The sequence below is a fragment of the Crocodylus siamensis genome, chromosome 3 (genome assembly GCF_052110815.1).
Source record: "Crocodylus siamensis isolate JL-2025a chromosome 3, ASM5211081v1, whole genome shotgun sequence".
In the NCBI taxonomy this organism is placed as follows: domain Eukaryota; kingdom Metazoa; phylum Chordata; order Crocodylia; family Crocodylidae; genus Crocodylus; species Crocodylus siamensis.
Genome location: NC_143397.1, coordinates 190,404,657 through 190,426,623, shown reverse-complemented (window position 1 = coordinate 190,426,623; position 21,967 = coordinate 190,404,657). Strand labels below are relative to the sequence as shown.

At 43.4% G+C, this 21,967-nt stretch overlaps 1 protein-coding gene across 4 annotated transcripts in view; it reads right to left on the bottom strand.

Annotated features, from left to right (window-relative positions):
- LYN (LYN proto-oncogene, Src family tyrosine kinase) overlaps window positions 1-21,666 on the bottom strand; it is an 86,577-nt gene extending 64,911 nt beyond the window's left edge. For 2 of the 4 annotated variants that reach the window (XM_090039986.1, XM_090039987.1), the window contains exon 1: window positions 21,648-21,666. Coding sequence is in view for 2 of the 4 variants with exons in the window: in XM_090039984.1 (XP_089896110.1) it covers window positions 21,271-21,412 (142 nt within the window). In the remaining 2 variants the exon portion in view is untranslated. Of the gene's footprint in view, window positions 1-21,270; window positions 21,513-21,647 lie in introns of those variants that run through there. The other 2 variants (XM_090039984.1, XM_090039985.1) reach the window with 1 other exon arrangement.
- Between the last annotated feature and the right edge of the window lie 301 nt (window positions 21,667-21,967).

The window sequence follows — 21,967 nt, the reverse complement described above, 5'->3', positions numbered from 1 at the left end:
TTCATTTAGGATTCAACCCTGGTCCCATTAAAATTCAATATAGGATTTAAGGATGTACATATCATTTAAAATATTTGTCTAACCTCCTCTAATGTCTAACCTCCTCTAATTATATTAGTTAAACAATTAACTGATAATGCAGCAGCTTGGACACAGCTGCTGCTGGGATCCGCTCTGGGCTCCTGGAACCCTTTAAGTGGAAGGAGGCAAGCCCAGCCCCACAACACAGTCCACCTGATGGCCTGTGCTGAGAGAGAGGGAGCACCTGTGAAAGAGCAGCTAATTGCTTAACTGATGAGTCATTAGGCTGCTCCCTGTTTTCCTCTTAAGCTGGGGGTACTAGTCCCCCCTCCCTTCCTCCCTCATGCCTTCCCTTCCCTGCCAGCCCTGAGCTAAAAGATAACTGGTTATCAGTCACTGCACTTACTGGTTAAATGATTAACCATTTAACCTTTCACATCCCTAATAGGAGCTCTCATAGAACTCACTGGGAGCAAACTAGGGCCCTTTTAAAGCAAGCTTTTAGGGGCAGGGTCACACAAAATATCTGAGCAAATGCTCATGGTTTAATTTGGTCCTACTACAGGAGTAAGCAATGTTTTTGGGCAGAGTACCAAAAACACCTGCCACCTGGACTTGTAAGGTGTTGGCATGCCAGGTGTGGATGGTGGAGAAGCCACGAGAGGCTTGATCTTTGTTATGGCAGTACAGTCCCAGCCCCTTCCCCACCATCTGCCCTGAAGTGCACATGCCAAGCAAAATGCCATGCTCTGGCACTCTGCACCCGGGGGCTGCCTACCGCTGCTCTACTACATTTACTAAGGAGCCACAGCACTGCTGAATTTTTTAACTTTTGCATAACGCAGTTTAGCAATGCCCTATACAGGAAGACATCTGAGGATTACTGAAATCTGTGTTTTTAAAAATAGGAACCAACCAAAAGGAGAGAATGCAACAGAAATAAGGAGTCATTCTCTACCGAATCAGTCTGTAAAGAATTAACAAGCAAATTATAGAATGATGCAGTTTATTAAATAGAAACCTCTATCATGCACAAAACAGCGTGTGTATGCACACTCACTCAGAGTTAATTAAATATGCAAAAAAGTAAATTATTTTGTCAACAACTGACTTTTTTTTTTTTTTAACTGCATCCTGTATGAAAGGAGCACCACCAACAGAAATCATGCACACATCTGTGACACAAATATTCCAGAGAATTATGCTTCTTCAACGGGGGCAGGGTCAAAGAGAGGGCCTATGGAGCCCCATCATTTGTCCTCTGCCCCCCCACTCCTCCTGAATCTTGAGTTGACCCACACAGCATGTGCCAGAGGAGCCCTGTGAACACAGAAAGGATGCAATGGCCTGGGATGCAAGTCACATGCAGCACCTACCCAGGCCGCTCCACCGTAGGTCCCAGACAGGCCAAATAAGGTGCCGCATGGGGCAGAACTGTGCCAGAATAGGTGCCACAGGTGATGGAACCAGGATGCAGGGGGAGAGTCTGTGAGCCTGATCCAGCATACAGGGCCAACCTGACATCATTTATCTGGACTGGTACTGCACCACACTCATCCAGCCCACAAGGCCAGATGAGTTTGACACCCCAAGATGAGTTTCATCTGAACAAGAGATGGGAAGGCTTGGAATGATAAAAGATCTGCATATAAATAAATTAGTAATGCTTGTAATAGTTCACTGTGCTTGGCGAATCATTGCCTAAAGCACACACTTAGCAAGTAAAAACTAACAAATACCCTGCGGTATCTGCTGCAAGAAGACAGACTAAAACGGTAACGCACTGTATACTTCCCCTCTTCAACCAATTACATTTAACTTTTGCATAACACTGAGAGTCTCCTTCCCCTATGCATGCACCCAAGGTAGGTTTCACAGGCAATAGCTAGTAGGACAGTCACATGCAAGAAATAGGTTGCCAAATATAAAAGAGGACTGGCAGAAATTGATAGGAGCCAATGCTAAAGCAGTGTCTCCACAGAGATAACCCTGGATTCACTAGATCCTCAAGATGATACCAGAATGTCAATCCCTTGCTTCTAAACTTCAGAGAAGAAAAATCGCCACTTTTTGATAAGAGCATATTGATGATGCTTCTCATTCAAACTCACGGACTTTCCAGTCCTCCTGTGTGAGAGCAGTCCATGTATGACTCCTCATCACCAATACTTCCTCCACTTATAAAGCATTTAATTATTTTGTGCAAAAATTGCTGGTTAAAACAAAAACAAAAAAAACTGTTGACTAAACTTTCCAAACTTAAATAAGACTAAAGGTGGAGGGCTATAGGATAATTTTAAAAGCAAAACTACACTACAGAAATTGGGACTTAGTTTACATTATATTTTGAAATTACATTCAGTCAAAATGTCTCTATACTGTCACATTTTTCCAGGCAATTAATATATTTAGTAAGGTATATGAATTGAAAGGCAGTTAGCTAGGAAGTTAATGATCAGGTTTCATAGGTTTCATATTTTAGTATGTAAGATAATCAGCTGAAATCGGAAAGAAATTCCTGTCATGGCACACCTTGGGCCCTATGTGGCCTGAATATTTCCTTCCAGCCTCTAATACTGACCACTGTCAGACACAAGTTAACAACTTTAAAGGACAACTTTGATTAAGTTGCTCCTTTGTGTGAATGATTGTAATTATCCTTTATTTGTCTTTTCCATTAAGACAATATGTAGTCTTTGGGATTGGGACCGTATCTCTATTTCGGTTTTTTTTTTGGTTGTTTGTTTGTTTTAAAATTATTTTTAAATTTATTTTTATTTTTTTTACAAGCCTAGTAAAATGATCCCTGCTGGCCAGGCCTCTCTTGGTCTGCCATCTGGTACCATGCAAACCAGTACAGCCTGTTCCCTGGTTGGATTGTTGGAGACTAAACTGGTACCCCCACCTGGGCTTTCCTGGGTGAGGAGGATGTGGGTACACACAGCAGGACTAAAAACAAGATCTGTCAAAGGACAGATGAGCTCCCTGTGAGCTAACGGCCATCCATTCCTGGAAAGGAGATGAGCAACACCAGGTCGCTCTGCCCAAAGAATCACCAGTGATGTAAAGCAACTCAATTAGCCTCATCGGAGCAGAGGAGAATTGTTACAGCATCTGAGGTAGAATCATAGAAAATCTGGGTTGGAAAGGACCTCAGGAGGTGTCATCTAGTCCAGTCCCCTGCTCAAAGTAGGACCATCCCCATCTAGATTATCCAGCCAAAGCTTTGTCCAGCTGGGTTTTACAAACCTCCAAGGATGGAGCTTCCACCACCACTCTGGGTAACCTGTTCCAGTGCTTTACTACCCTCCTAGTGAGGAAATTCTTCCCAATATCTAACCTAAACTTCCCTTGCTGCAACTTGGGACCATTGCTCCTTATTTGGTCATCTGCCACCACTGAGAACAGTTTAACTCCACTCTCTCTGGAACCTCCCTTCAGGTAGTTGAAGGCTGCTATTAAATCCTCCCTCAGTCTCCTCTTCTCAGCCCCCAGCCTGTACTAGTGCATGGGATTATTCCACCTTAAATGCAGGACTTTTCACTTGTTCCTATTGAACCTCATCATGAGATTTCTTTCGTCTCAAACCTCCAATTTCTCTAGGTCACACCGAGTCCTAGCCCTACCCTCCAGCATATCTACTATTCCCCCCCAGCTTGGTATCATCTGCGAGGGACCCCAACAGTTGCAGTAGCCTCAGGACCGACTCAGCTCAAGTAAAATGGTATCCTGGTCTTTGCTGGAAAAGTCATATGCTTATAAGAGACAAAAGCTATGTGATCAAGTTAAAAGGGTCTAAAGAACCTTTTTCAAGCAAATCCTCTCTGGGGTCCCCCAAATCCACCTCAGCTTTTACCCATGTAAAATAAATAAATACATTAATAAATCAGCAAGGAGTGCTGAACTGGATCTACAGCTACCTAATTTCTCCAATTTGAAATATGAAACAACGATTTTAAATAAAATAAAAATAGTTTTAAGGGAAGAACTACTGAATCCATATGAATGACCCACTGATTTTTATTGTTTGTTCATTTGAATTAAAATACCAACATCATGTTGATTCAGAAAAAGGCTGCCATTTTGTTAACATTACATATTATGAATATATTCCAGCTTAATGTAGTTATTATTTCTGGCATCAGTACCAAACCAACTCTTATATTAAGCTAACATCTGCTTTGTGACTTTATAACACTCACTGTACTGCAATCATCTGCCTGAACTACATCCTTCAGCACTTTGGATAAACAGCAACAATTAATTAATTAAATTTCACAAGCCCATAGGCAACTGTTTCTTCCTTTTCCCTAACCTTTTCCCACTATTTTTAATGCTCTAGAAGATGGGGAAAGGGCAAATAACATAATATGTCATAACAAGGTTAACAAGTTGAACAGGCTCTTCAAATGTATCATTGTGACTCTTCAGAGTGATTCCACACCAATAGTCGCAATCCAACCCTCTAAGAAATTTAAGTATCAAACTCATCTGGACCACCTGCAAAACACAGTTCCCAGAACCCAGAATTAACACTGCTGCAACACCTCACTTTTTCCCTGCCACTAACTTTAGTCATAAGGAATAACTAAAAATCCAAGAAGTTGGTGGCAGATAGGGGAGGTGAGTAGCATTAACTCCCTAGGTTCCAAAGCTACACTGAAACAGCAGTCCTGGCAGGCACAGTCAAATCCACCCCACAAAAGTGGGTAGTTCAGTCTCTGAGAAGACCCACAGGCCAGAGGCCCCAGCTTTATGAGCCAGATCTGGTCCACAGGCTGTATGTTTGATATCCATGCTCCAAAACCATGGTGCTGGGAATGGGGAACCTCCAAGTGTGGAGATTAAGGTGAAGAGACAAACAAATAAAGGCAGGCTCTCCCTGTCTGGCTATTCCCCTGCCCACCACTGTCTACCCCCTGTGCAAAGAAGTAAGCCCTGCAATTAATAAATTAGTTTTTGAAATGCAGCGCCATTCAAATCCTAACTGTTATGAACAGACATCTCAAGTTTGAGGAAGGGTGTCCTGAGTCTGAAAAGGTTGAGAACTATTGGCATAGATGGGTAAGTTTCAGGCAATTTCCTTAGGAAATACATTTTGAGCACTTTATACCTAAAGTTTACCCGATTCCCTTTCACTATTCGTTCCATCCAAATTACAAAAATTATCCCACCTCTAGGCCTAATCCCTTTCCTACCCTACCACACCCACCCCTCTCTGAACTTTGGTTTGGATTCATTTGAAACTTAGCTTTGCTGTTCCCACAAGAATGGGTAGAAGGAATGATCGTGGACCTGACTCCACCACCTCTGCATGGTGTCCAAAAATGCTGCCATGAAGCATGCTCCTACCAAATCACTCCTATTGTGTGCACTAACTCCCTCAAAAGTGGTTAGTAGCCACCTTAGAGTGACACTGTGCATGCACTCAGAACTGACCACACTTATGCTTTCTGTCCCAGGTGTGCTTACTGCCACTTATTAAGCACAATTCTAAGGTGTTATGTGGTCTTAGAATTGGCATAGACTGAGCAGGAATGTGGTAGGGGGGGGAAAATAAGAGCACACTTCATGGCAGGGCCTCTGAGCACTGCCTGGAAGAGCCGTAGACATAGTTTAACTGAACACTTCTCCGCACATTTTTGCTATTCCTCCAAAATAAGTCAGATTTATGAACTGCATTTGTTCCTCCAATGAGGACAACAGCAAGGTATAATATTGTCTACATCAGAGGTCAGCAGCCCCCAACACGCATGCCGAGCATGCATTGTGAGGCCATTTTGCTCGGTGTGTCACCGCCAGCCTGGGCTCTAGGCAGTAGCTGCCAGCCACAGAGACTGAGTTGCTCCCAGCAGGCAACTGGGAGGATGCAAGCCCTGCTGCAAGCAGCCCAGGAGCTGTGGCTGGCAGCAGCTACTCAGAGTCTGGGCCAGCTGCAGCTGTCAGGCTGCAAACAGCTGCTGCCTCCCAGCCCTGCTGTGCTGCCATCCCCCACCACCTCTGCACAGCACTGTGGAACCTGGCGTGGCAGAGCACAGCGGGGGCACACAACAGCAGGGGAAGTGCGACCAGGGCACTGCGGAGCTTGCAGCAGCAGGCGGCCTCCCTGTGTGCTGCTACTCTGTGTCGCACATGCTGTGCTCTGGAGGGCCTGGGGGAGGGCAGCAAGCCTGGGAGCCCAAGCCCACAGTGCACACCAGGCCTGCCACTGCCCCTCACACAGATCTGAGGGGTGCAGGTTCTCCCTCTACCCCCAAGAGTGCGTGCTGCCACCAAGAGCCATCCCCACCATCCACCCCACCCCACAGCAGCCAGCAGCAGTGGGGGAGATGGCACCTGCTCCTCCTGCAGCAGCCACTGCTTTCTGTTGGGGACAGGGAGCTGTGGACCTGGGTCCTGGCTGCCGGGGTCTCCTTCCGGCAGGGCTGGGGGGCTGTTGTGGGGGCACCCTCAGAAAACAAATACACAAGATCAAAGGTAGCATCAGAATTTTTATTTATTTTGTCACCAGGTTTACAATTTTTAGAATTGGTATTTACTGTAGGAAAAAAAGGCATTGTTTATGATTATTAACTACACTAACATGCAGTGCTTCATGCCACGTACCCCCTGCCCTCGTTTTGTTTTTCTGGCACGCTGGCACTCCAGCACCTTCCAAGGTAGACACTGTGGTTCTTTTGGCACTCCGGTCAAAAAACCTTGCCTACCCCTGGTCTACATGATACCCAAGTGAACCCATCCTGCCACTATCACAAACTTATCACCTGCTCTTGCTTAGAACTGCTGGCTTGCTACCCTTTGTTTTCTAGGAATAACTATCGTCTTGAGATAGCTCACTTGCTACAAGCAGCAAAGAAAAGGATATATAGGAGCTCAAAATCAAATTGCATCACAATGTGCCAATCACAACATTAGAAAGAACAGCACATTCAAGTATGCTGATAAGAGCCTTAGTGGTGATCTCAGTGAAATGGGTGTCCAGTCAGGTTTTTCTGCAGACATGGTTTTCAGGTGTATTTTCTATTATGCAAATGCTGCCACAGCTTAATGTGTTCAGAATAATCTAAATGGGGCTCTGTGCTCATTTACTCATTTCTCAAATTCAAATGACATGTTCTTACCTGATACATGTGTTATTATGAATTTTACCTGTCAGTTAAAAAGAAATTCTATAATTCAATGTGAAACGATTAACTTCTCTGCAAATTAATTTTGTATAGGCCAAGGGCATCAAAGATCTGGTGCATGGGCTGCAGAGAGCCCACAGAGACATTTCACCCAGCTTGTGAAGCTCCTGGAAGACCTGGGAAATTAGGGGCATGGACCAACACTGAAATCCAGGATATGCAGTCCTACTGGGGACATGTTTCAGCAGTGGCTGTAATAACCTCCACGCTGCTGTATCTGCTTGCCCTGCTGCTGGAGATGGATCCAGATCCAGCGCACCTCTAGCCTGGGAAGGGCCCTGAAGTCTGGATGCAGCCCAGAGGCCTGGCTGAGTTTGACACCCTATGTCAAACAAAGACTAACATTTGTGTTAATACCTCTGTACTTCTACTAGCCTGGAAGCCCTCCAAATGCTACCCCACACTGTCTGGCATCATGCCAGGGCCCTCCTTTCATTTTACCTGTGAGCTGTAGCCACTACTCTGGGGTCATCTTGACCAAATGTTCTCTCTCCATATCAATAACAGCTTGCAGCCAGGATTTGTGTATACATGCTTCCAAGCTCCTGGAGCATCACACACCAGTAGTATAGCACAGTTATACTGATATTATACTATGCCTCTTCATGCAGATACTTGTTATTGTTTATAGTACTAAGGGGTAAAACTGCCATCATTCACACAGGATATCCTGTCTGACATATTAGACAAGCTCTTTCATTCCCTTCAGTGAAACACTCATATTTGCGGGCAAAAGAGAATGGTGAGAAGAAATCCAACATATAGCTAATGCAGACGGAACTTTCATTTTCTAGTGGATTTTCTATGTCTTCTCGACTCCAATAGTTTATAAAAGTGCCCAGGCAGCATTAAAACTAAAGCCATAACAAGTGCCTCATGCATTTAGGAACTAACTGTAGGGTAATTCATTTTTAAAATGATGGCTTAAAAATTATCCAATTTGAACTACACTAACACTCGTTTCAAATCCCAGTTTTTTTGTGGAATTTTGGACACTATACACATGCCTGACTCCTGCTCTAATGCATGCTAATTAGCACACAGTGGAGCAGACTCAATTAAATCCATCTCTAATTAGCAAGCTCCCACAGTCACGGTGCCTTGTGTACTTAGCATCCCTGTGCTTCAAAATGGTGCTGGGGATGCTTTAACTAAAGCTTATGAAACAAGCTTTAAACACCCCTGCCACCATTTTCAAGTGTGGGACACTGAGTACACGAGACACTGTGAACACTTTAATTAAAGTGGCTCCTGAGAGCCACTCTAATTAAAAAGGCCCCCCACCCTTGAGCGTGTGTAAAGATGCCCTTTGTGACTGGTTTGATTTTGCTAAGTCAGTATTATGTCAGAAGGAAATTGCAAAAAGAGGTACTTTAAGAAGAGACTGTGATGAAGTCAGTACCAGTAAATGACACCACAGAGAAAACATGTCATGCAATCTCATGACAAACTTACAACAGTACTAACCAGACACATTTTAAAGCTTGTAAGCACACAATCTTAGTCTCACCAATATCAGTGGTGAAACCCCCCCTGACTTCAACAGATGCAAGATTATGAATCCACAGGGCTCATCTTATAATTACTTTTTTTAATTATTATAAACAGAGTTTAAAATGATGCCTTGATGATGCATGTAATTGAAACTTGCAGCAATGGATTGTTTCACTCGGATAATCATTTAAACAATTTCCAAAAAAAAGTTCTAAAAACAGCAGTTTGGCATAAGCATGGAATATTTAGGCAACTATTCAAAAAAAGTTGACGAATCTTTTAAGACTGAGAATTTATGACCTAGTATGCCTCCACCTGTCACATTCATAGCCATCTCCACTCTCTGCTCACAGAGGAAAACCCAAGCAAGTGCTGGTGTGAGCCATGTTAGGGAAAGGGATAAGGAAAACTCCTGTACAAGATCTACAGCATAAGAACCTTTCATGACTACAGAGCTGTGCACCTTCATCAATACAGACCATGTCATCACTGGATAAAACATGGATTATAACATCTAAGGTTCATTCACATGTACCTCAATCAATATCATATGCCCTCACCTGCAGACAGTGCTCCTTTGCTGTCTAGGTTGGACAGACAGACACTGGACACCTACACTGGATGTATAAATCCCTACATGTAAGAATGAATGAGCACTGATCACATTTCACTCCAGTAAGACACACAAGCCTATGGTAGAACACTTTAACTTAACTAGACTTTCCATTGCTATCGTCAGAGTAGCTGTTCTTACACAAAAAACTTTACAAATAAACTTGAACATGAAATTACAGAAGAAAATTTATCCACAAACTGGATTAAGTATGGTCTAAACAGAAACTATGGATACTTATCCTATTACCTGGATTAGCTTTTGTGAACCCGTTGTTCCTATGGATCTTTTTTTTTTTTTTTAAAGTTATTTGCCTCTCCCTCCACTTCTCCCCACTCTCCTTCCCTTCCTTCTCTTTTGTATCCAAATCACTCTCTTTTTGACAGACTGCTCTGTGCATACCCTTTCACAGCACCTTATGAAGTGAGTTCAGGTCATGAAAGCTTATGCATCTCCAATTCAGTCAGTCTATAATGTGCATCTCTACCCTGCCTTCTGCAGAGAACGAGAACACGGGGGCTGGTTGTATCCTGAAGCCATGAAACCTCTGTTAGGTAGTTAAATGTTAACATGCCTATTTTATATTTGAAAATTAATAGAAAGGTAAAGTACTTGTATCATTAGCAAAGCTGCGAACAGAACACAGGAGTTCTGATTAGCAAATTCTATGCTCCAATTCCCAGACATTGCATGTCCCACATTTTACAGTGATTAACTTTTTTTTTAAATCCATGTAAGCACTGTTTTAGTTGTTTGGCACAGACACCAGTTAAGAGGACTGCAAATTGCTGGTGTGTCATTTGAGATGCTAGTTTGAGAAAAAATGAAGCAAGCTTTAGCCAAAGGCTTGAGAAATTACACACAACTGTGGAAAGTGATCAATTAACAAATAAATGAAATAAATCTGTGAAAGAAAATATGCAAAAGACAATGAATAAGCAAGATATCAAAAACTCTGATAAGAGTGTTTGAAAATATTTCATGACAGATATGTTTTGATCAATCAAGAATAAAAACAAGTCTTTAACATAAAAGAGACAAGTGAAACAAACGAATCAACATTCTATTGATCCGTCAGGATACAGAAAGGGAAAATGGAGTTTCTTTTACAAAAAAGACTAGTGCATCACTAGTATCACATGTTCAATGCAGTTGTTCCATTCTCCCCTATGAAAAAAAATTGCTAAAATGTTTGCATGTGTTTAAAATACAAGGTATCTTCTATTAATTACTTACAATATGTTTGCACCAGGAACAAAATGTTTGCACCAGGAACAAAGCTTCTAGGAAGAAAGAATGGCAAATAAAATGTACCACCACACAGGTTATTATTTAATTAAGCTTGAGAATTAAGATTTTCTCTCTTAAAATGAATGTTTCTGAAATATCGTTCTGAATAACACGTTGCTTCTTCAGGCCAGATATTGGAGAATAATTCAATGGTCACATATTTTTGACTTTCATTCTTTAGAACTTTTTAAAAATTATTTTCAGAAACTGTGCAGTACTCATAGATCAGACTGATTTACCTTGCAACAGTGGAGTCTAAAACTGATTTGGTGATGATTAGAGCTTTACAGTTCTTTTCTTAATGCTGTAATACTTTTAATATTACCATCTGTATAAACAATGGCAGGAGTTAATCTTATTTTAATAATTTGCATTGGTTCTGAATTTTTCCAGCAGTCTGGGGTCCATCTTGCAATTACTACTAGGCACAGGGATTGCTACAACAAACAGTCCCCTTTGGGCAGACCCAATCCTACTATTTGTTGCAAGGCAGCAAATTGCATCACCCATGGGGAACTCCGCTGACTACGATGGACCTCTGTGTCAGTGCTGTACTCTCTCAGTGCACAACAAGTTCCTATAATAGGGCTTTAATAAGCACAAAAATATCCTTTGGCACATTTATGGATTTGGACCTTTACAAGATAAGTGTCTATGATAGGATTTATTGTCATAGTCTGTAGAGTCATTCATCTGAGCTACAGTATTCTATTATGACAATATTAGCTGGGTTTTTTTAGGGTCCATAAGATGGATGTCAAACAGGTAAAGGTCTTACCGATGTCAATTTACAAATTCTTTTTAATTTTATTTAAATGTAGTGATTCATTCATGAGCAGCTAATGTCCCCTACATAAGTCACCTACCCTGTCTTGAAGTTTCAGAATAAAAACATAAGTGGTCATTAACCCAGTCATTAACCTTCAGAACTATACTTTGACTAGTGATGATGCCCATATTAGAAAATGGGTCTGATCGAGTTTATCTGCAGGGAGGGACCAGTGGGAAATCCCCAGATAAGAGAATAATGGGACAGAGATGACAGAGCCGGGGTTTAAATAGACAAAGGAGGCTTTGGGTAAGATAGAACATGGGGATATTTTTTATAGCACATGGATCTCCCCAGTGCAAGACCAATTCAGAAGCAAATGCTCTCTTGCCAGAGGTGAAGCTACAAACAGGCAAGGGATAGATCTTCACATTCTAGTGTACTGAAATATCTAAGAACATTAGAAGCGGTGAAGAAATTGAGGCAAAAAATGTGGTTAGAAGTACTTTGTTCTTTAGTCTCTATCTGAATCTCTGCTATCTGAAGTACAAAAGTAACTTCATTTAAAACCATTGCAAAGCCTATGTGTTCTGTGTTTCAACTGCATATCCCAGAAGAGGTGAAGCATATGTGGGAATGCCCACATGGTGAATGCCCCAGAAAACAGTGTGCTCCAGCACAAGGAATATCCTCGAAGATACTACTACTGTTCCTGGAAGCCTTAGGCAGCTGAAACAAAAGTCCTAATTCTATGAATGAGTAGAAAAGCCTGTACCCAGGAAGTGTGCCAGGGAGGCTAGTGACACAGACTTGCTGGAACCTACTCAAGGGAAGCTTAAAACTACAAAAGTGCATCCCTTTTTCAGGTGCAGGCTGATGAAACATGCTTAATGAAGCCACAGCCTTAATGTATTGCGCCACGGGAGGTGTCACTATTACTTTTGCTTTGACAACTAAAAGCAAATGATTTTTTTTTATTTCCAGATATTTTAGAGAAGGGCTTGTTAGACATTTGCTAAGGTTAAGTATTCTCTGCAATAGGGGTGGTCAACCTGTGGCATGTGTGTTATAAGTAGCACAGGAAGCAAGGGGACAGATAGCACAGTAGCAGAGGGGTAGAGCCGCAGATCAGGCAGGGAGTACCTGGCAAGAAGCAGAAAGCAGAGCAGCCGATCAGGCAGAGGAAGGAGATTGGAGTGACAGTCGTGGAGGTCATGGGGCTAATTTCTAACATGCCTACAAAAAAGGCTGGCCCCCACAGCTCTAGGATATTTGAAACTGCGTGGGCTGTTTCCTTAACTCTACAAGAGGAAGTGAGGCAGAACTGTGGGCTGGGAAAACTCTAGACAGAAGCTCCACAGTGAATAAGTGAGTAGAGAAGCTTTGGGGATCACATTGATTTCCTTCTCACTGGAACAGTTTTTTGTTCAATATTTGAAGAAAGTGTCTCTTTCTCTTACATGCCAGGACTCATGACAAGAGTATGGAGCATCAGCAAGGGCATTAGCTATGGTACAAGGAGCATTAACATGAAATCTTTCTATGTTCTGTAGAGGTTCCCTATGCCCAGGTAGTTTCTATTAACAATTCAGAGCAAGGATCAGATGTCAAATTACAAATGTAATTTGAATTTGGTATTACTTTGAAGCAGTTGAACGCCAAATATCCAAATGTAGGAATTTCTTTCTTTTGTCCTCTCCAGTGTTTCCCAAATAACTCATTTCCTCAGTAACAACGTATCAAAGTCCTAGCTGTGGTTTTAAATAATGTACCCCATCTCCCTTCCTTTCGTATTTCAATCATTGCTATGCTTTGGCTCCCAGCCCTTCACTTGGGCAGACCTTTCCCACCCTACAAGCATGGGCATTTTCCATACTAAAAGCTAGTCTGAACAGGTGGAATGAAAACAGCTATAAAACAGACCCAAGGATTTACAAATTTTGCCATTATATGCACAAATGGAAAAGGCTTTTCTGACCTTAATGTAGTTGCATATTACCAAATATGGCCAGGAAAGCAGATGCTTGTTTGCCAGTCTGCTTTTACAGTGCCAAATTGTTTCAAAATTGGTCTAGTAATCATTCCACTTTAAACACATCAAAAATATATCAAACAGGGCTGAATGGGCGTGTTTGTACCAATGTATATTACAAACCATAAACAATAGATATTATTTAGAAGAACATAGGAACAACAGAAGTACTGGGTGGTGGAGGGCTACATACTCCACAGGCTGCAGACCCCTGGGCCACAAACTGTAGGGGCCTCACACCACAGGGTTTGCCCTCCTGGTGTCCCCCTGCTACACAGGCAGCTGGCCCTCAACCCTTTGCTATGTGCAGGCAAGGTGACTCAACTCTTCTCCCCCTAGCTGTGCACAGAGCAGAGGCAGCACACATCCCATCACCTCAACCCCCTCCCCCCCCTTCCACCATGGCACTGTGTCACCAAGGAGTGGGGAAGGAAGCAGTAGCCAGGAGGGAAAGAGCACAGAGTACCCAGTCACCACAGCAGCTGGAGCAATTAAGGGGAGCAGTGGCCAGCCGGGAGTCCACAGACCACATATTAACTCCTTGCAGGCTGCATGTGGCCTGTGGACCACCAGTTGAACAGCCCTGTCCTAAAGAAATAAATGTGGGACAAAACACACATCCAATATATTATCAGTCTCAGCTGCTCTAAAAAGATCACATAAAGGGTTTCAGAAAATGCCAACCGAGACATACAAATTTACTCTGTACACCAATTTCCATGATATTGTGTTTCATGGTTCAACTCAGTATTTCACAAAATGTTTACACTCGGTGGTCTAAAGGACTAAAAACTGATTGTTATGATCACTGAGATGACAGGTTTCTGTCAAAAAAATGTACAAGTAAAAAGGAGGCATGCAGGTGGGATGTGAATTCTCCAGCATTTCACACACATTTAAACAAGGAAAGTAGTTCTGATCTTAAAGGCCTTAGAGGAAGAAAGGCATATTATTAAAGCTAGTGTTTATCATTGTTATACCTGCAACTGAACAAGTACAATGGTATCATCAATGCTGTACAAATAAAAGAACCCATTGTGTGCATCTCAAGGTGCATACAGTCTAAATAAGACAGACAATGCAGTCCAAAGATACAAACGTGTGTAAGACATGCTTCAAGTAGTACCATTTCTTCCTCTCCTTACCCTAACCAGGAAAAACTGAATTTAGATGGACTCTCAGAAGAGATTTCTTTTTTCTGTCTGTCTTAGCATAGCACCTCTACTTCTATTAGAATAGCATCTCTGTCCTGAAGATGAATAGTTCCTCTGACAAGTCCCACTGTAATCTGTTTTGCCCCATAACTAATTATATTGGATGGACAAAAAAGAGAGAGAGATGCTTATCTTGAAAATCTAAACCAAGCACCTCTGCCACTCTCTGCACAAGTATCATGCAAGAATGAGTGTTCCCTCTATATTTATACTGAAGCATTAAATGTTCAGGAAAGGCATAGCTCACTGCATCAGGAACTGTTTGTGTTGGGAACTCTTGACAGCTGCATTAGCTCCATCATTCTCTATTGTTAGTACTACTATTTGGAACATATATATTCCATCTTCTATATATAAAGGACATATGTGTATGAAAGGACTTTTCTCTAGAGAAGAGCAGAGACTTACTCAGGGGTGGGGACAAAACTTCCAGTCACTGATAGTCAGGAACATATGCAAACATGTATCCCTAATTCCCAAAAGGGCAGCTGACAACTCATTCCCCTTTAAAAAATAAAACAAATAATAATACAAAAACAACTGATTTGATATAGTCATCCAGGTTTTGTTTCAACATATTTGGATTACTTGACCCCTGGTTGGAAGTCCACAAACCTTGAGGAAACCTTTAGGTTTGTCAACTGGACTCTCCTCTCTCCTAACTGAAGAAAGGAAACACCAGAAACAAATCGTATGAGTTCATTTCTCTAAAGGATATTCCCTATGTACAGGGGAACAATGGAGCCCAAGTTCATTAGAAGTTGAACTACTTCACTCCTCAGATGTGAATGAAGAACAGAACTGTCTACTGTAACTTCTCAAGCAAGTAATCTGAATTCTCACGGAATGATTTACACAACAAATATGAATTACAAGCAGGATTTCTACAAAACCCTCCCAACATTTTTAAAATCCTACTTCATAACAATATCACCTCATATTGATTCAGGGTTTAGCCACAAAAGCCAGCTGTTGAGTAGGTGACAGCACAGAGCCATGTTACTCTAAGAGAAATCTTACCAGGACCTTTTATTAAGTAGTTTGTTCCCTATTCTTTTTCTTACTCCTCATCAATCCTCTTCCAGCTGTGATCGTTCATGTTCCTGGTAGCATAATTTATTCCTGGATTAACAGTTACACTTAGCCCTTCCACAAGGCCACGCAAGACAGGAAAAGTTTTTGCTTCCTTCTCAACACTCACTGCTGGAAAGAGGCTCATCTACATCATTATAAAGAACTCATCCTAAAGGCTCTAAAACAGTATGTAAAGTATGTTGAGAGACTCCTCCTACCAACCACAGAAACGACAAACACTTTTCAGATTCAATACTGTAGCTATAGAACACTCCTAAATTGTACGGTAGAATTCATGAACACAGACTATGAAGAACTTTATCTAACAAAAACACTAGTACACCAAATGCTATTATCCAGACTGCAGTGTAGCTAGGACATTAAATACAATACTTTGAGTCTTGCGAAATACACCATGGAATTTTTACTATAAGTAGCAATGGGGATATTGCTTTGATGTCATCCAAAAGATGGGACTGGCAGGAGTATAATTTTTACTTGATGTTCCAGCATGGTCTTAAGAACTGACATGGGAGCAAACCCAATTGAATTAGCTATCTAACTTGCTGAAGTACCTAGCTGGTTTTATGAAGTATCTCTTGAAAAGACAGTCAAAGAATGAGGTACCTCATTTTTAGATGTTTAGACAGCTAAGACTATAAGCTATTTATAAATTCTTAAACAGATTTTTAAATTCTTAAAAAAAACTTACCCAATAGGCTGGAAAAGGTAAAAGACACCTGAAAGCAGGAATTAGCGTGACACCACACTATAAAAACTTCTTCCAAGTCAGGAATATTATAGTCAAAAACCCTATCAGCAAAAATAGTTATTGAATCATTTAACTGACCAAGATAATTGTAAAGAAAGGCTTCTCTCCAATTCTCTGTATAGGTTTACAACAGGCCTTACTCAGAGAAATACAAGTTTAAAGGCAAAATAACTTCAAATTATCAAACTACAGTAGCAGCCAAAGTTGCATGTTATACATCATCATTACAGTATCTCAACAGTTTAGAGATAAAAGAAATCTTTATCCTATTAAAATCAAGGCTATCCATTTTGTAGCTCATACAGCTAGCACTGGAAAGAAGGAGCTATTAATCTTGAAGTCGGTTAACAGAATTAAAAAGTTATTGGCCATAGAATCCATAAATTTTAATTCTCTCCTGTACTTTCACACCCTCTTTCTGGAAAGCATCATCAGGTGACTTCCATCCTGTTTCTTCTTCTATGAAGACACATTTTTAGTTCTTCCTATACATAACTACAATGTTCCTATTAGAAATATAAAGATATGAAGTTCCACTTATAAAACTTCAATAAATCATTAGATCTGCTCTCTATCCCCACTAGACTAAAAAAGAATTCATGAAAAAGCAACTTGGTTAACCTTTCTTTTATAGGTGACTTGCATTCTGGTAAATCAGTTAAATATTTCAGAATATTTCTATAATTTAGCAAAATTTGGATCAGTGTAGCAAGTAATCTGCCACTTTATGCCATTTGCAGCCAACATGCACGCATACCTAGAAGACTCCTGGCAATCAGTAATATGCTATATTGGGCTAAACAGTCCCAAGCCTATTTCAATTTGAGATGTATTATGTGCAACTGGATGGAGCTTTTTTGCACAAAGGGAAGGCTGCTGATTTAGTTTTTGGATAAAAGATATTTGAGGGAATTTTGACTCTGAAAATTGAAAGTAAAATTAATCTTCAAATTCTGCCCTCTGTATATGAGATCACCTTCATATGTTCTCACCCTAACACTTAAAACATGCTTGAGCTAAGTTTTTTCACCCTGTTCAACATATGCAGCCAACAAAGCCACACAAGAGTGAGATTCAGCTCACAGAAACCAACAGAAACTTTTAAAAGCTAAATTCTAATTACAGAATACTTAGGTGGTGATGAGGGAACCAGAAAGAAGTGGCTTGACTTTCAGATCCTATACAAAATTTGCAAGCCTGGCAGCTAGGAAAAATATGTTTTTCCTTAGAAACCAAGTAGGCTTATTATGGCAGCCAGTAAGAAAACACACATATGCGATATCACAATACCATTTTCATTTTTCTCTTCTTTTTCTTTTAAACAAATCAGAAACATACTTAAGTATCCAACTGAAAAACAGCAGTTGTAACTTGTGTGGTGATGCCAGGATCATATTCACTAGATAATCTAGAATTTGAATACAAACTATCTAAAGGGCTACATTTTTTCCTCTTACAAACTGGGGAATGGCTAGCTAGCTAGGTTACAGTTCTGAAGAGAAGGACCTCAGAATTAGCACCGAAAAATGCTAGGTTCTCCACCTTGGGAGGAAAAACCTGCAGCATCTTTATAGGCTCAGCAGTGCTACGTTGGATAGCACTACAGAAGAAAGAGACTTGGGGGTCATCATTGGAGGCTCATGTTCATCTTGTGGTCAATGCGATGCTGCGGCTAATAAAGCGACCAAAACGCTGGCTTGCATCCATAGATGCTTCTCGAGCAAATCCCTGGACATCATTCTCCCCTTGTACTCGGTCTTGGTGAGGCCACAGCTAGAGTACTGCGTCCAGTTTTGGGCTCCACAATTCAAAAGGGATGTGGAGAAGCTTGAGAGAGTCCAGAGGAGAGCCACGCGCATGATCAGAGGTCAGGAAAACAGATCTTACGATGATAGGCTGAGAGACATGGGACTCTTTAGCCTGGAAAAGCGTAGGCTCAGGGGTGATCTGATGGCCACCTATAAGTTTATCAGGGTGACCACCAGGATCTGGGGGAACGTTTGATCACCAGAGCGCCCCATGGGATGACGAGGTCAAACGGGCACAAACTCCTGCAAGACCGCTTCAGGCTGGACATAAGGATTTCTTTACTGTCCGAGCCCCCAAGGTCTGGAACAGTCTGCCAGCGGAGGTGGTTCAAGCACCTACATTGAACACCTTCAAGAGTAAATTGGATGCTTATCTTGCTGGGATCCTATGACCCCAGCTGACTTCCTGCCCTTTGGGCAGGGGGCTGGACTCGATGATCTCCCGAGGTCCCTTCCAGCCCTGATGTCTATGAAATCTATGAAATTACAGTGGACCATAAACTGAATATGAATTAACAAAGTGATTTTTTTTTTTTGGCAACAAACCAACAGCACCTTATGCTGTAAGGAGCAGGGGTGCATGGGGGGCAGTACAGTTGCACTCCCTTTTGATTCCTGCTCCACCCAAAACTTAAAACAAATTCCTTGACCTGGCAGGACTTCATAGTCTGTCTGATACTCTTCACTTCACAAGTGTTAATGACCCTCTCTCTTTTTTTTAAATGGTCTCAGTGTTCTACTAATCAAGCAATTCTTTCTTCTGTAATTCTGCTGCCTGCTATTGGCTCCAAGTAATGTAGTTCCTATTTCATAGCTGGAAAGACCATTTTTAACCCTAGCTAGAAACATTAACTCATGTATGGAACTCCCTTTCAATGATTGGATGCACTGTCAAGATGCTTAAGAAGGCTTGATTTTGTTTTGTGATTGAAAGAGATGTCCATTTAATTGTAATGACCACAGGAATGAGATATTTTAATTATTCTTGCCTATTTGTGTTTTTCAATACATAACATATGCTGTAACAAATTAACATAATGCTAATAGTTATTCAGTTTAAGATATTTGGTTCTGCTTTTATAAGAAAGCTGTAGGCTCTTTAGAAACTAGAAGCTTTGCTAGTATGCTTTTACCTACAAAAGTGTTATATGCTATGCTTATCATTCCACCTTCACCCTCACTTTTCAAGTCCTAGATCTGCCCATGAACAGGGGTGTCACTTGCAAATCAAGGGAACCGATTCTTCCTCTCTCTTCAGCACTAGTGATGCCTCACCTAGTGTACTGTGTCCAGTTCTGGGCCCCATACTTTAAGAAAGATGTGAGCAGTTTGTAAAGAGTTCAGTGTGGGGCACCAAAATTATTCTGGATCTAGGAGGCAAGATTTACGAGGAAAGGATGAAAGAGCTACAGTTAATTTCGTATGGAGAAGAGAAGACTGAGGAGGAATTTGATAACAGTCTTCAAATGCCTGATGATTATTATGAGCGGATGGGCATTCTCTGCAGCTGAAGGGGGCAGGATCAGCAACAATGGCCTCAAGATGAAGCAGGGGCAATTTAGGCTGGAGCAAGTTTCTGATTAGGAGGGTGGTCAGGCACTGGAGCAGGCTATGAACGATGACTCCCAAAGATGACCTTTTTCAGGTTATTTGGGGCCGAGGCCCGAGATGGCCCATCCAATCTGAGCCAGAAGTCTAGTGGCGACTGCCACGAATCCATTACCAGCCACCTGCTGAATGACTGCATGCTTGTTCCTAGAGAAGCTCGGGAATGCTTGGAAACTTTCAAAAGCAGGTTAGAAGACATTTGGCTGGGATGGTTTCCTTGGGAACAATCCTGCCTTCAGAACTGATCTGGTAAGGTGCCTTCCACCCCTACTACTTAGCTTCTAACCCTGATCATGAGGAAACTGACTCAGTAATCCTACACGCTTCCTGGCACTCCCCATACAACTCATTTTCAATTAGTAGTAGCGGAGACGTTGTTGAACACAAGGATGCCAGAAGGAGCCATATATGAAACACAACGCTGGTCTTAGAAAGCCTCTCACCTAAAAACAATTTCATTTGCTTAAAAATTGGACTCTGCAGGGTAGAAAAGCATAGACAGTGGCAACACCCTTTCCTTGGAAAAAAGCTAGCCACTGGGAAATCAGCTCTAGTGCCCTCTAACTGGGTTTCTCAACCTCTGTGTCGCAACACCCAAAGTGGGTAGGAAGAATATATGAAAGGGTCTGAACAAACTTTACAAAGGGCTTCTCCTTTAAAGGAGAAAACCATGGGAACCGGGGGTACCCTCGCAGGCTGGCAGAGCGCTGGGCTGCTCCTTGGCCCCCTGCCCCACAGGCTGGGAGGCCAGGGCCTGGGGGCAGGAGGTCAGGACTGAGGGGTAGCAGCAGGGCCTGAGGGCTGTTTTCTACTTCAGCCTCACACTGGCTCCGGACTGGCCATCCATGTTTCCAAATGGGTCCTGGTACAAAGAAGGTTGAGAACCACCACCCTAACTAACAGACCAGAAGTTTCTTGGGGTTTTTTTTCTTTTATCTGATGTTCAAAGCCCAGGTCCCTGACGGGGCAGAGGCGCAAGCTGCCCAGCCAGCCTCACACTTCCTCTTTCGAGCCGGCTCTGCCTGCACCAGATGGCTCCCGCGCGACTTCTCCTTTCCCTCGCCCAGCCGAGGGCTGCCGCGGAGGGCGCAGCTCAGGTGCGGGGCCCTAACAAAGCAGCCGCAGCCCGTCGCTGGCCCGAGCCCCGGGGAGGTGGGCGACGAGCGCAAGTCCCGGCGCGGCTCCCGCCCGAGCTGTTTTGCTCGCTGACGCGCCTCCAAGGCAGATCCCACCGCGCGCGCGCGCGCGCGCGCACGCACACACACACACACACACACACGTGCACCCCCCGGCCCGCTTCTCCGAAACAAGTCCCACTGGGGACACCCGGTTACTAACGCAACAGGCAAGGCTCCGCGGAGCCTGCCTCGCCCGCCCCCGACACTCACTGTCCCGGGCTCCACGGCGGCGCGAGTGCGGGAGCCGCCGGCGCGGCGAAGGCGTCTGTCCGCGCCCGCTCCCTGCGCAGCCACGGGCGCTCGGGGCAGCTGCGGAGCTGGCGGCCGCTTCCTGCTGCCGGGAGATTTGCATAAACGCCGGGCGCGGGGGGAGGAATCTCACTCCGCGGCCCTGGCCTGGCGCGGCGCCACGGCCCAGGCGGGGCCGGCTCGGCCCAGCCCAGCCCCCTCCCCCGCGGGCGCCCCGGGGGGGATCCCGGCTCTCCCCGCGGCTCCGCGCCCAGCACGGCGGGGCAGGGCGTCGCTGGCCCCAGCGCTGCGGCGCTTCCCGCCTGCCAGAGCCTGAGCGCCCCCTTTTTTCAGCCCACCTCCGGCTGCCCCGAGAGCCTTTCGGAAGCTGCCACGTTTAGGGACCGCTCTCGGGCACCTGCTGAAGTGAAGGTGGGCGCACGCAGGCTTGGGCTCTCCCTGCGCATCGTATTTCGTTCCAGCTCCTCTGGGAGGCTGGGTACAGGCATTCAAACAACCCGAGGGGGAACTGATCTCAGTGAGGCAGGGTTTTGTAAGCAGCCTGGTTTAGACCTGTGGCGAACAGGACGCACATGCGCCCTGGGGGGGCTGGGCAAATCTTGCCCCAGGTTGGGCTGTTTTTTTAACCAGCCTACAGGTGCCGAACTTCTGCTCTGTT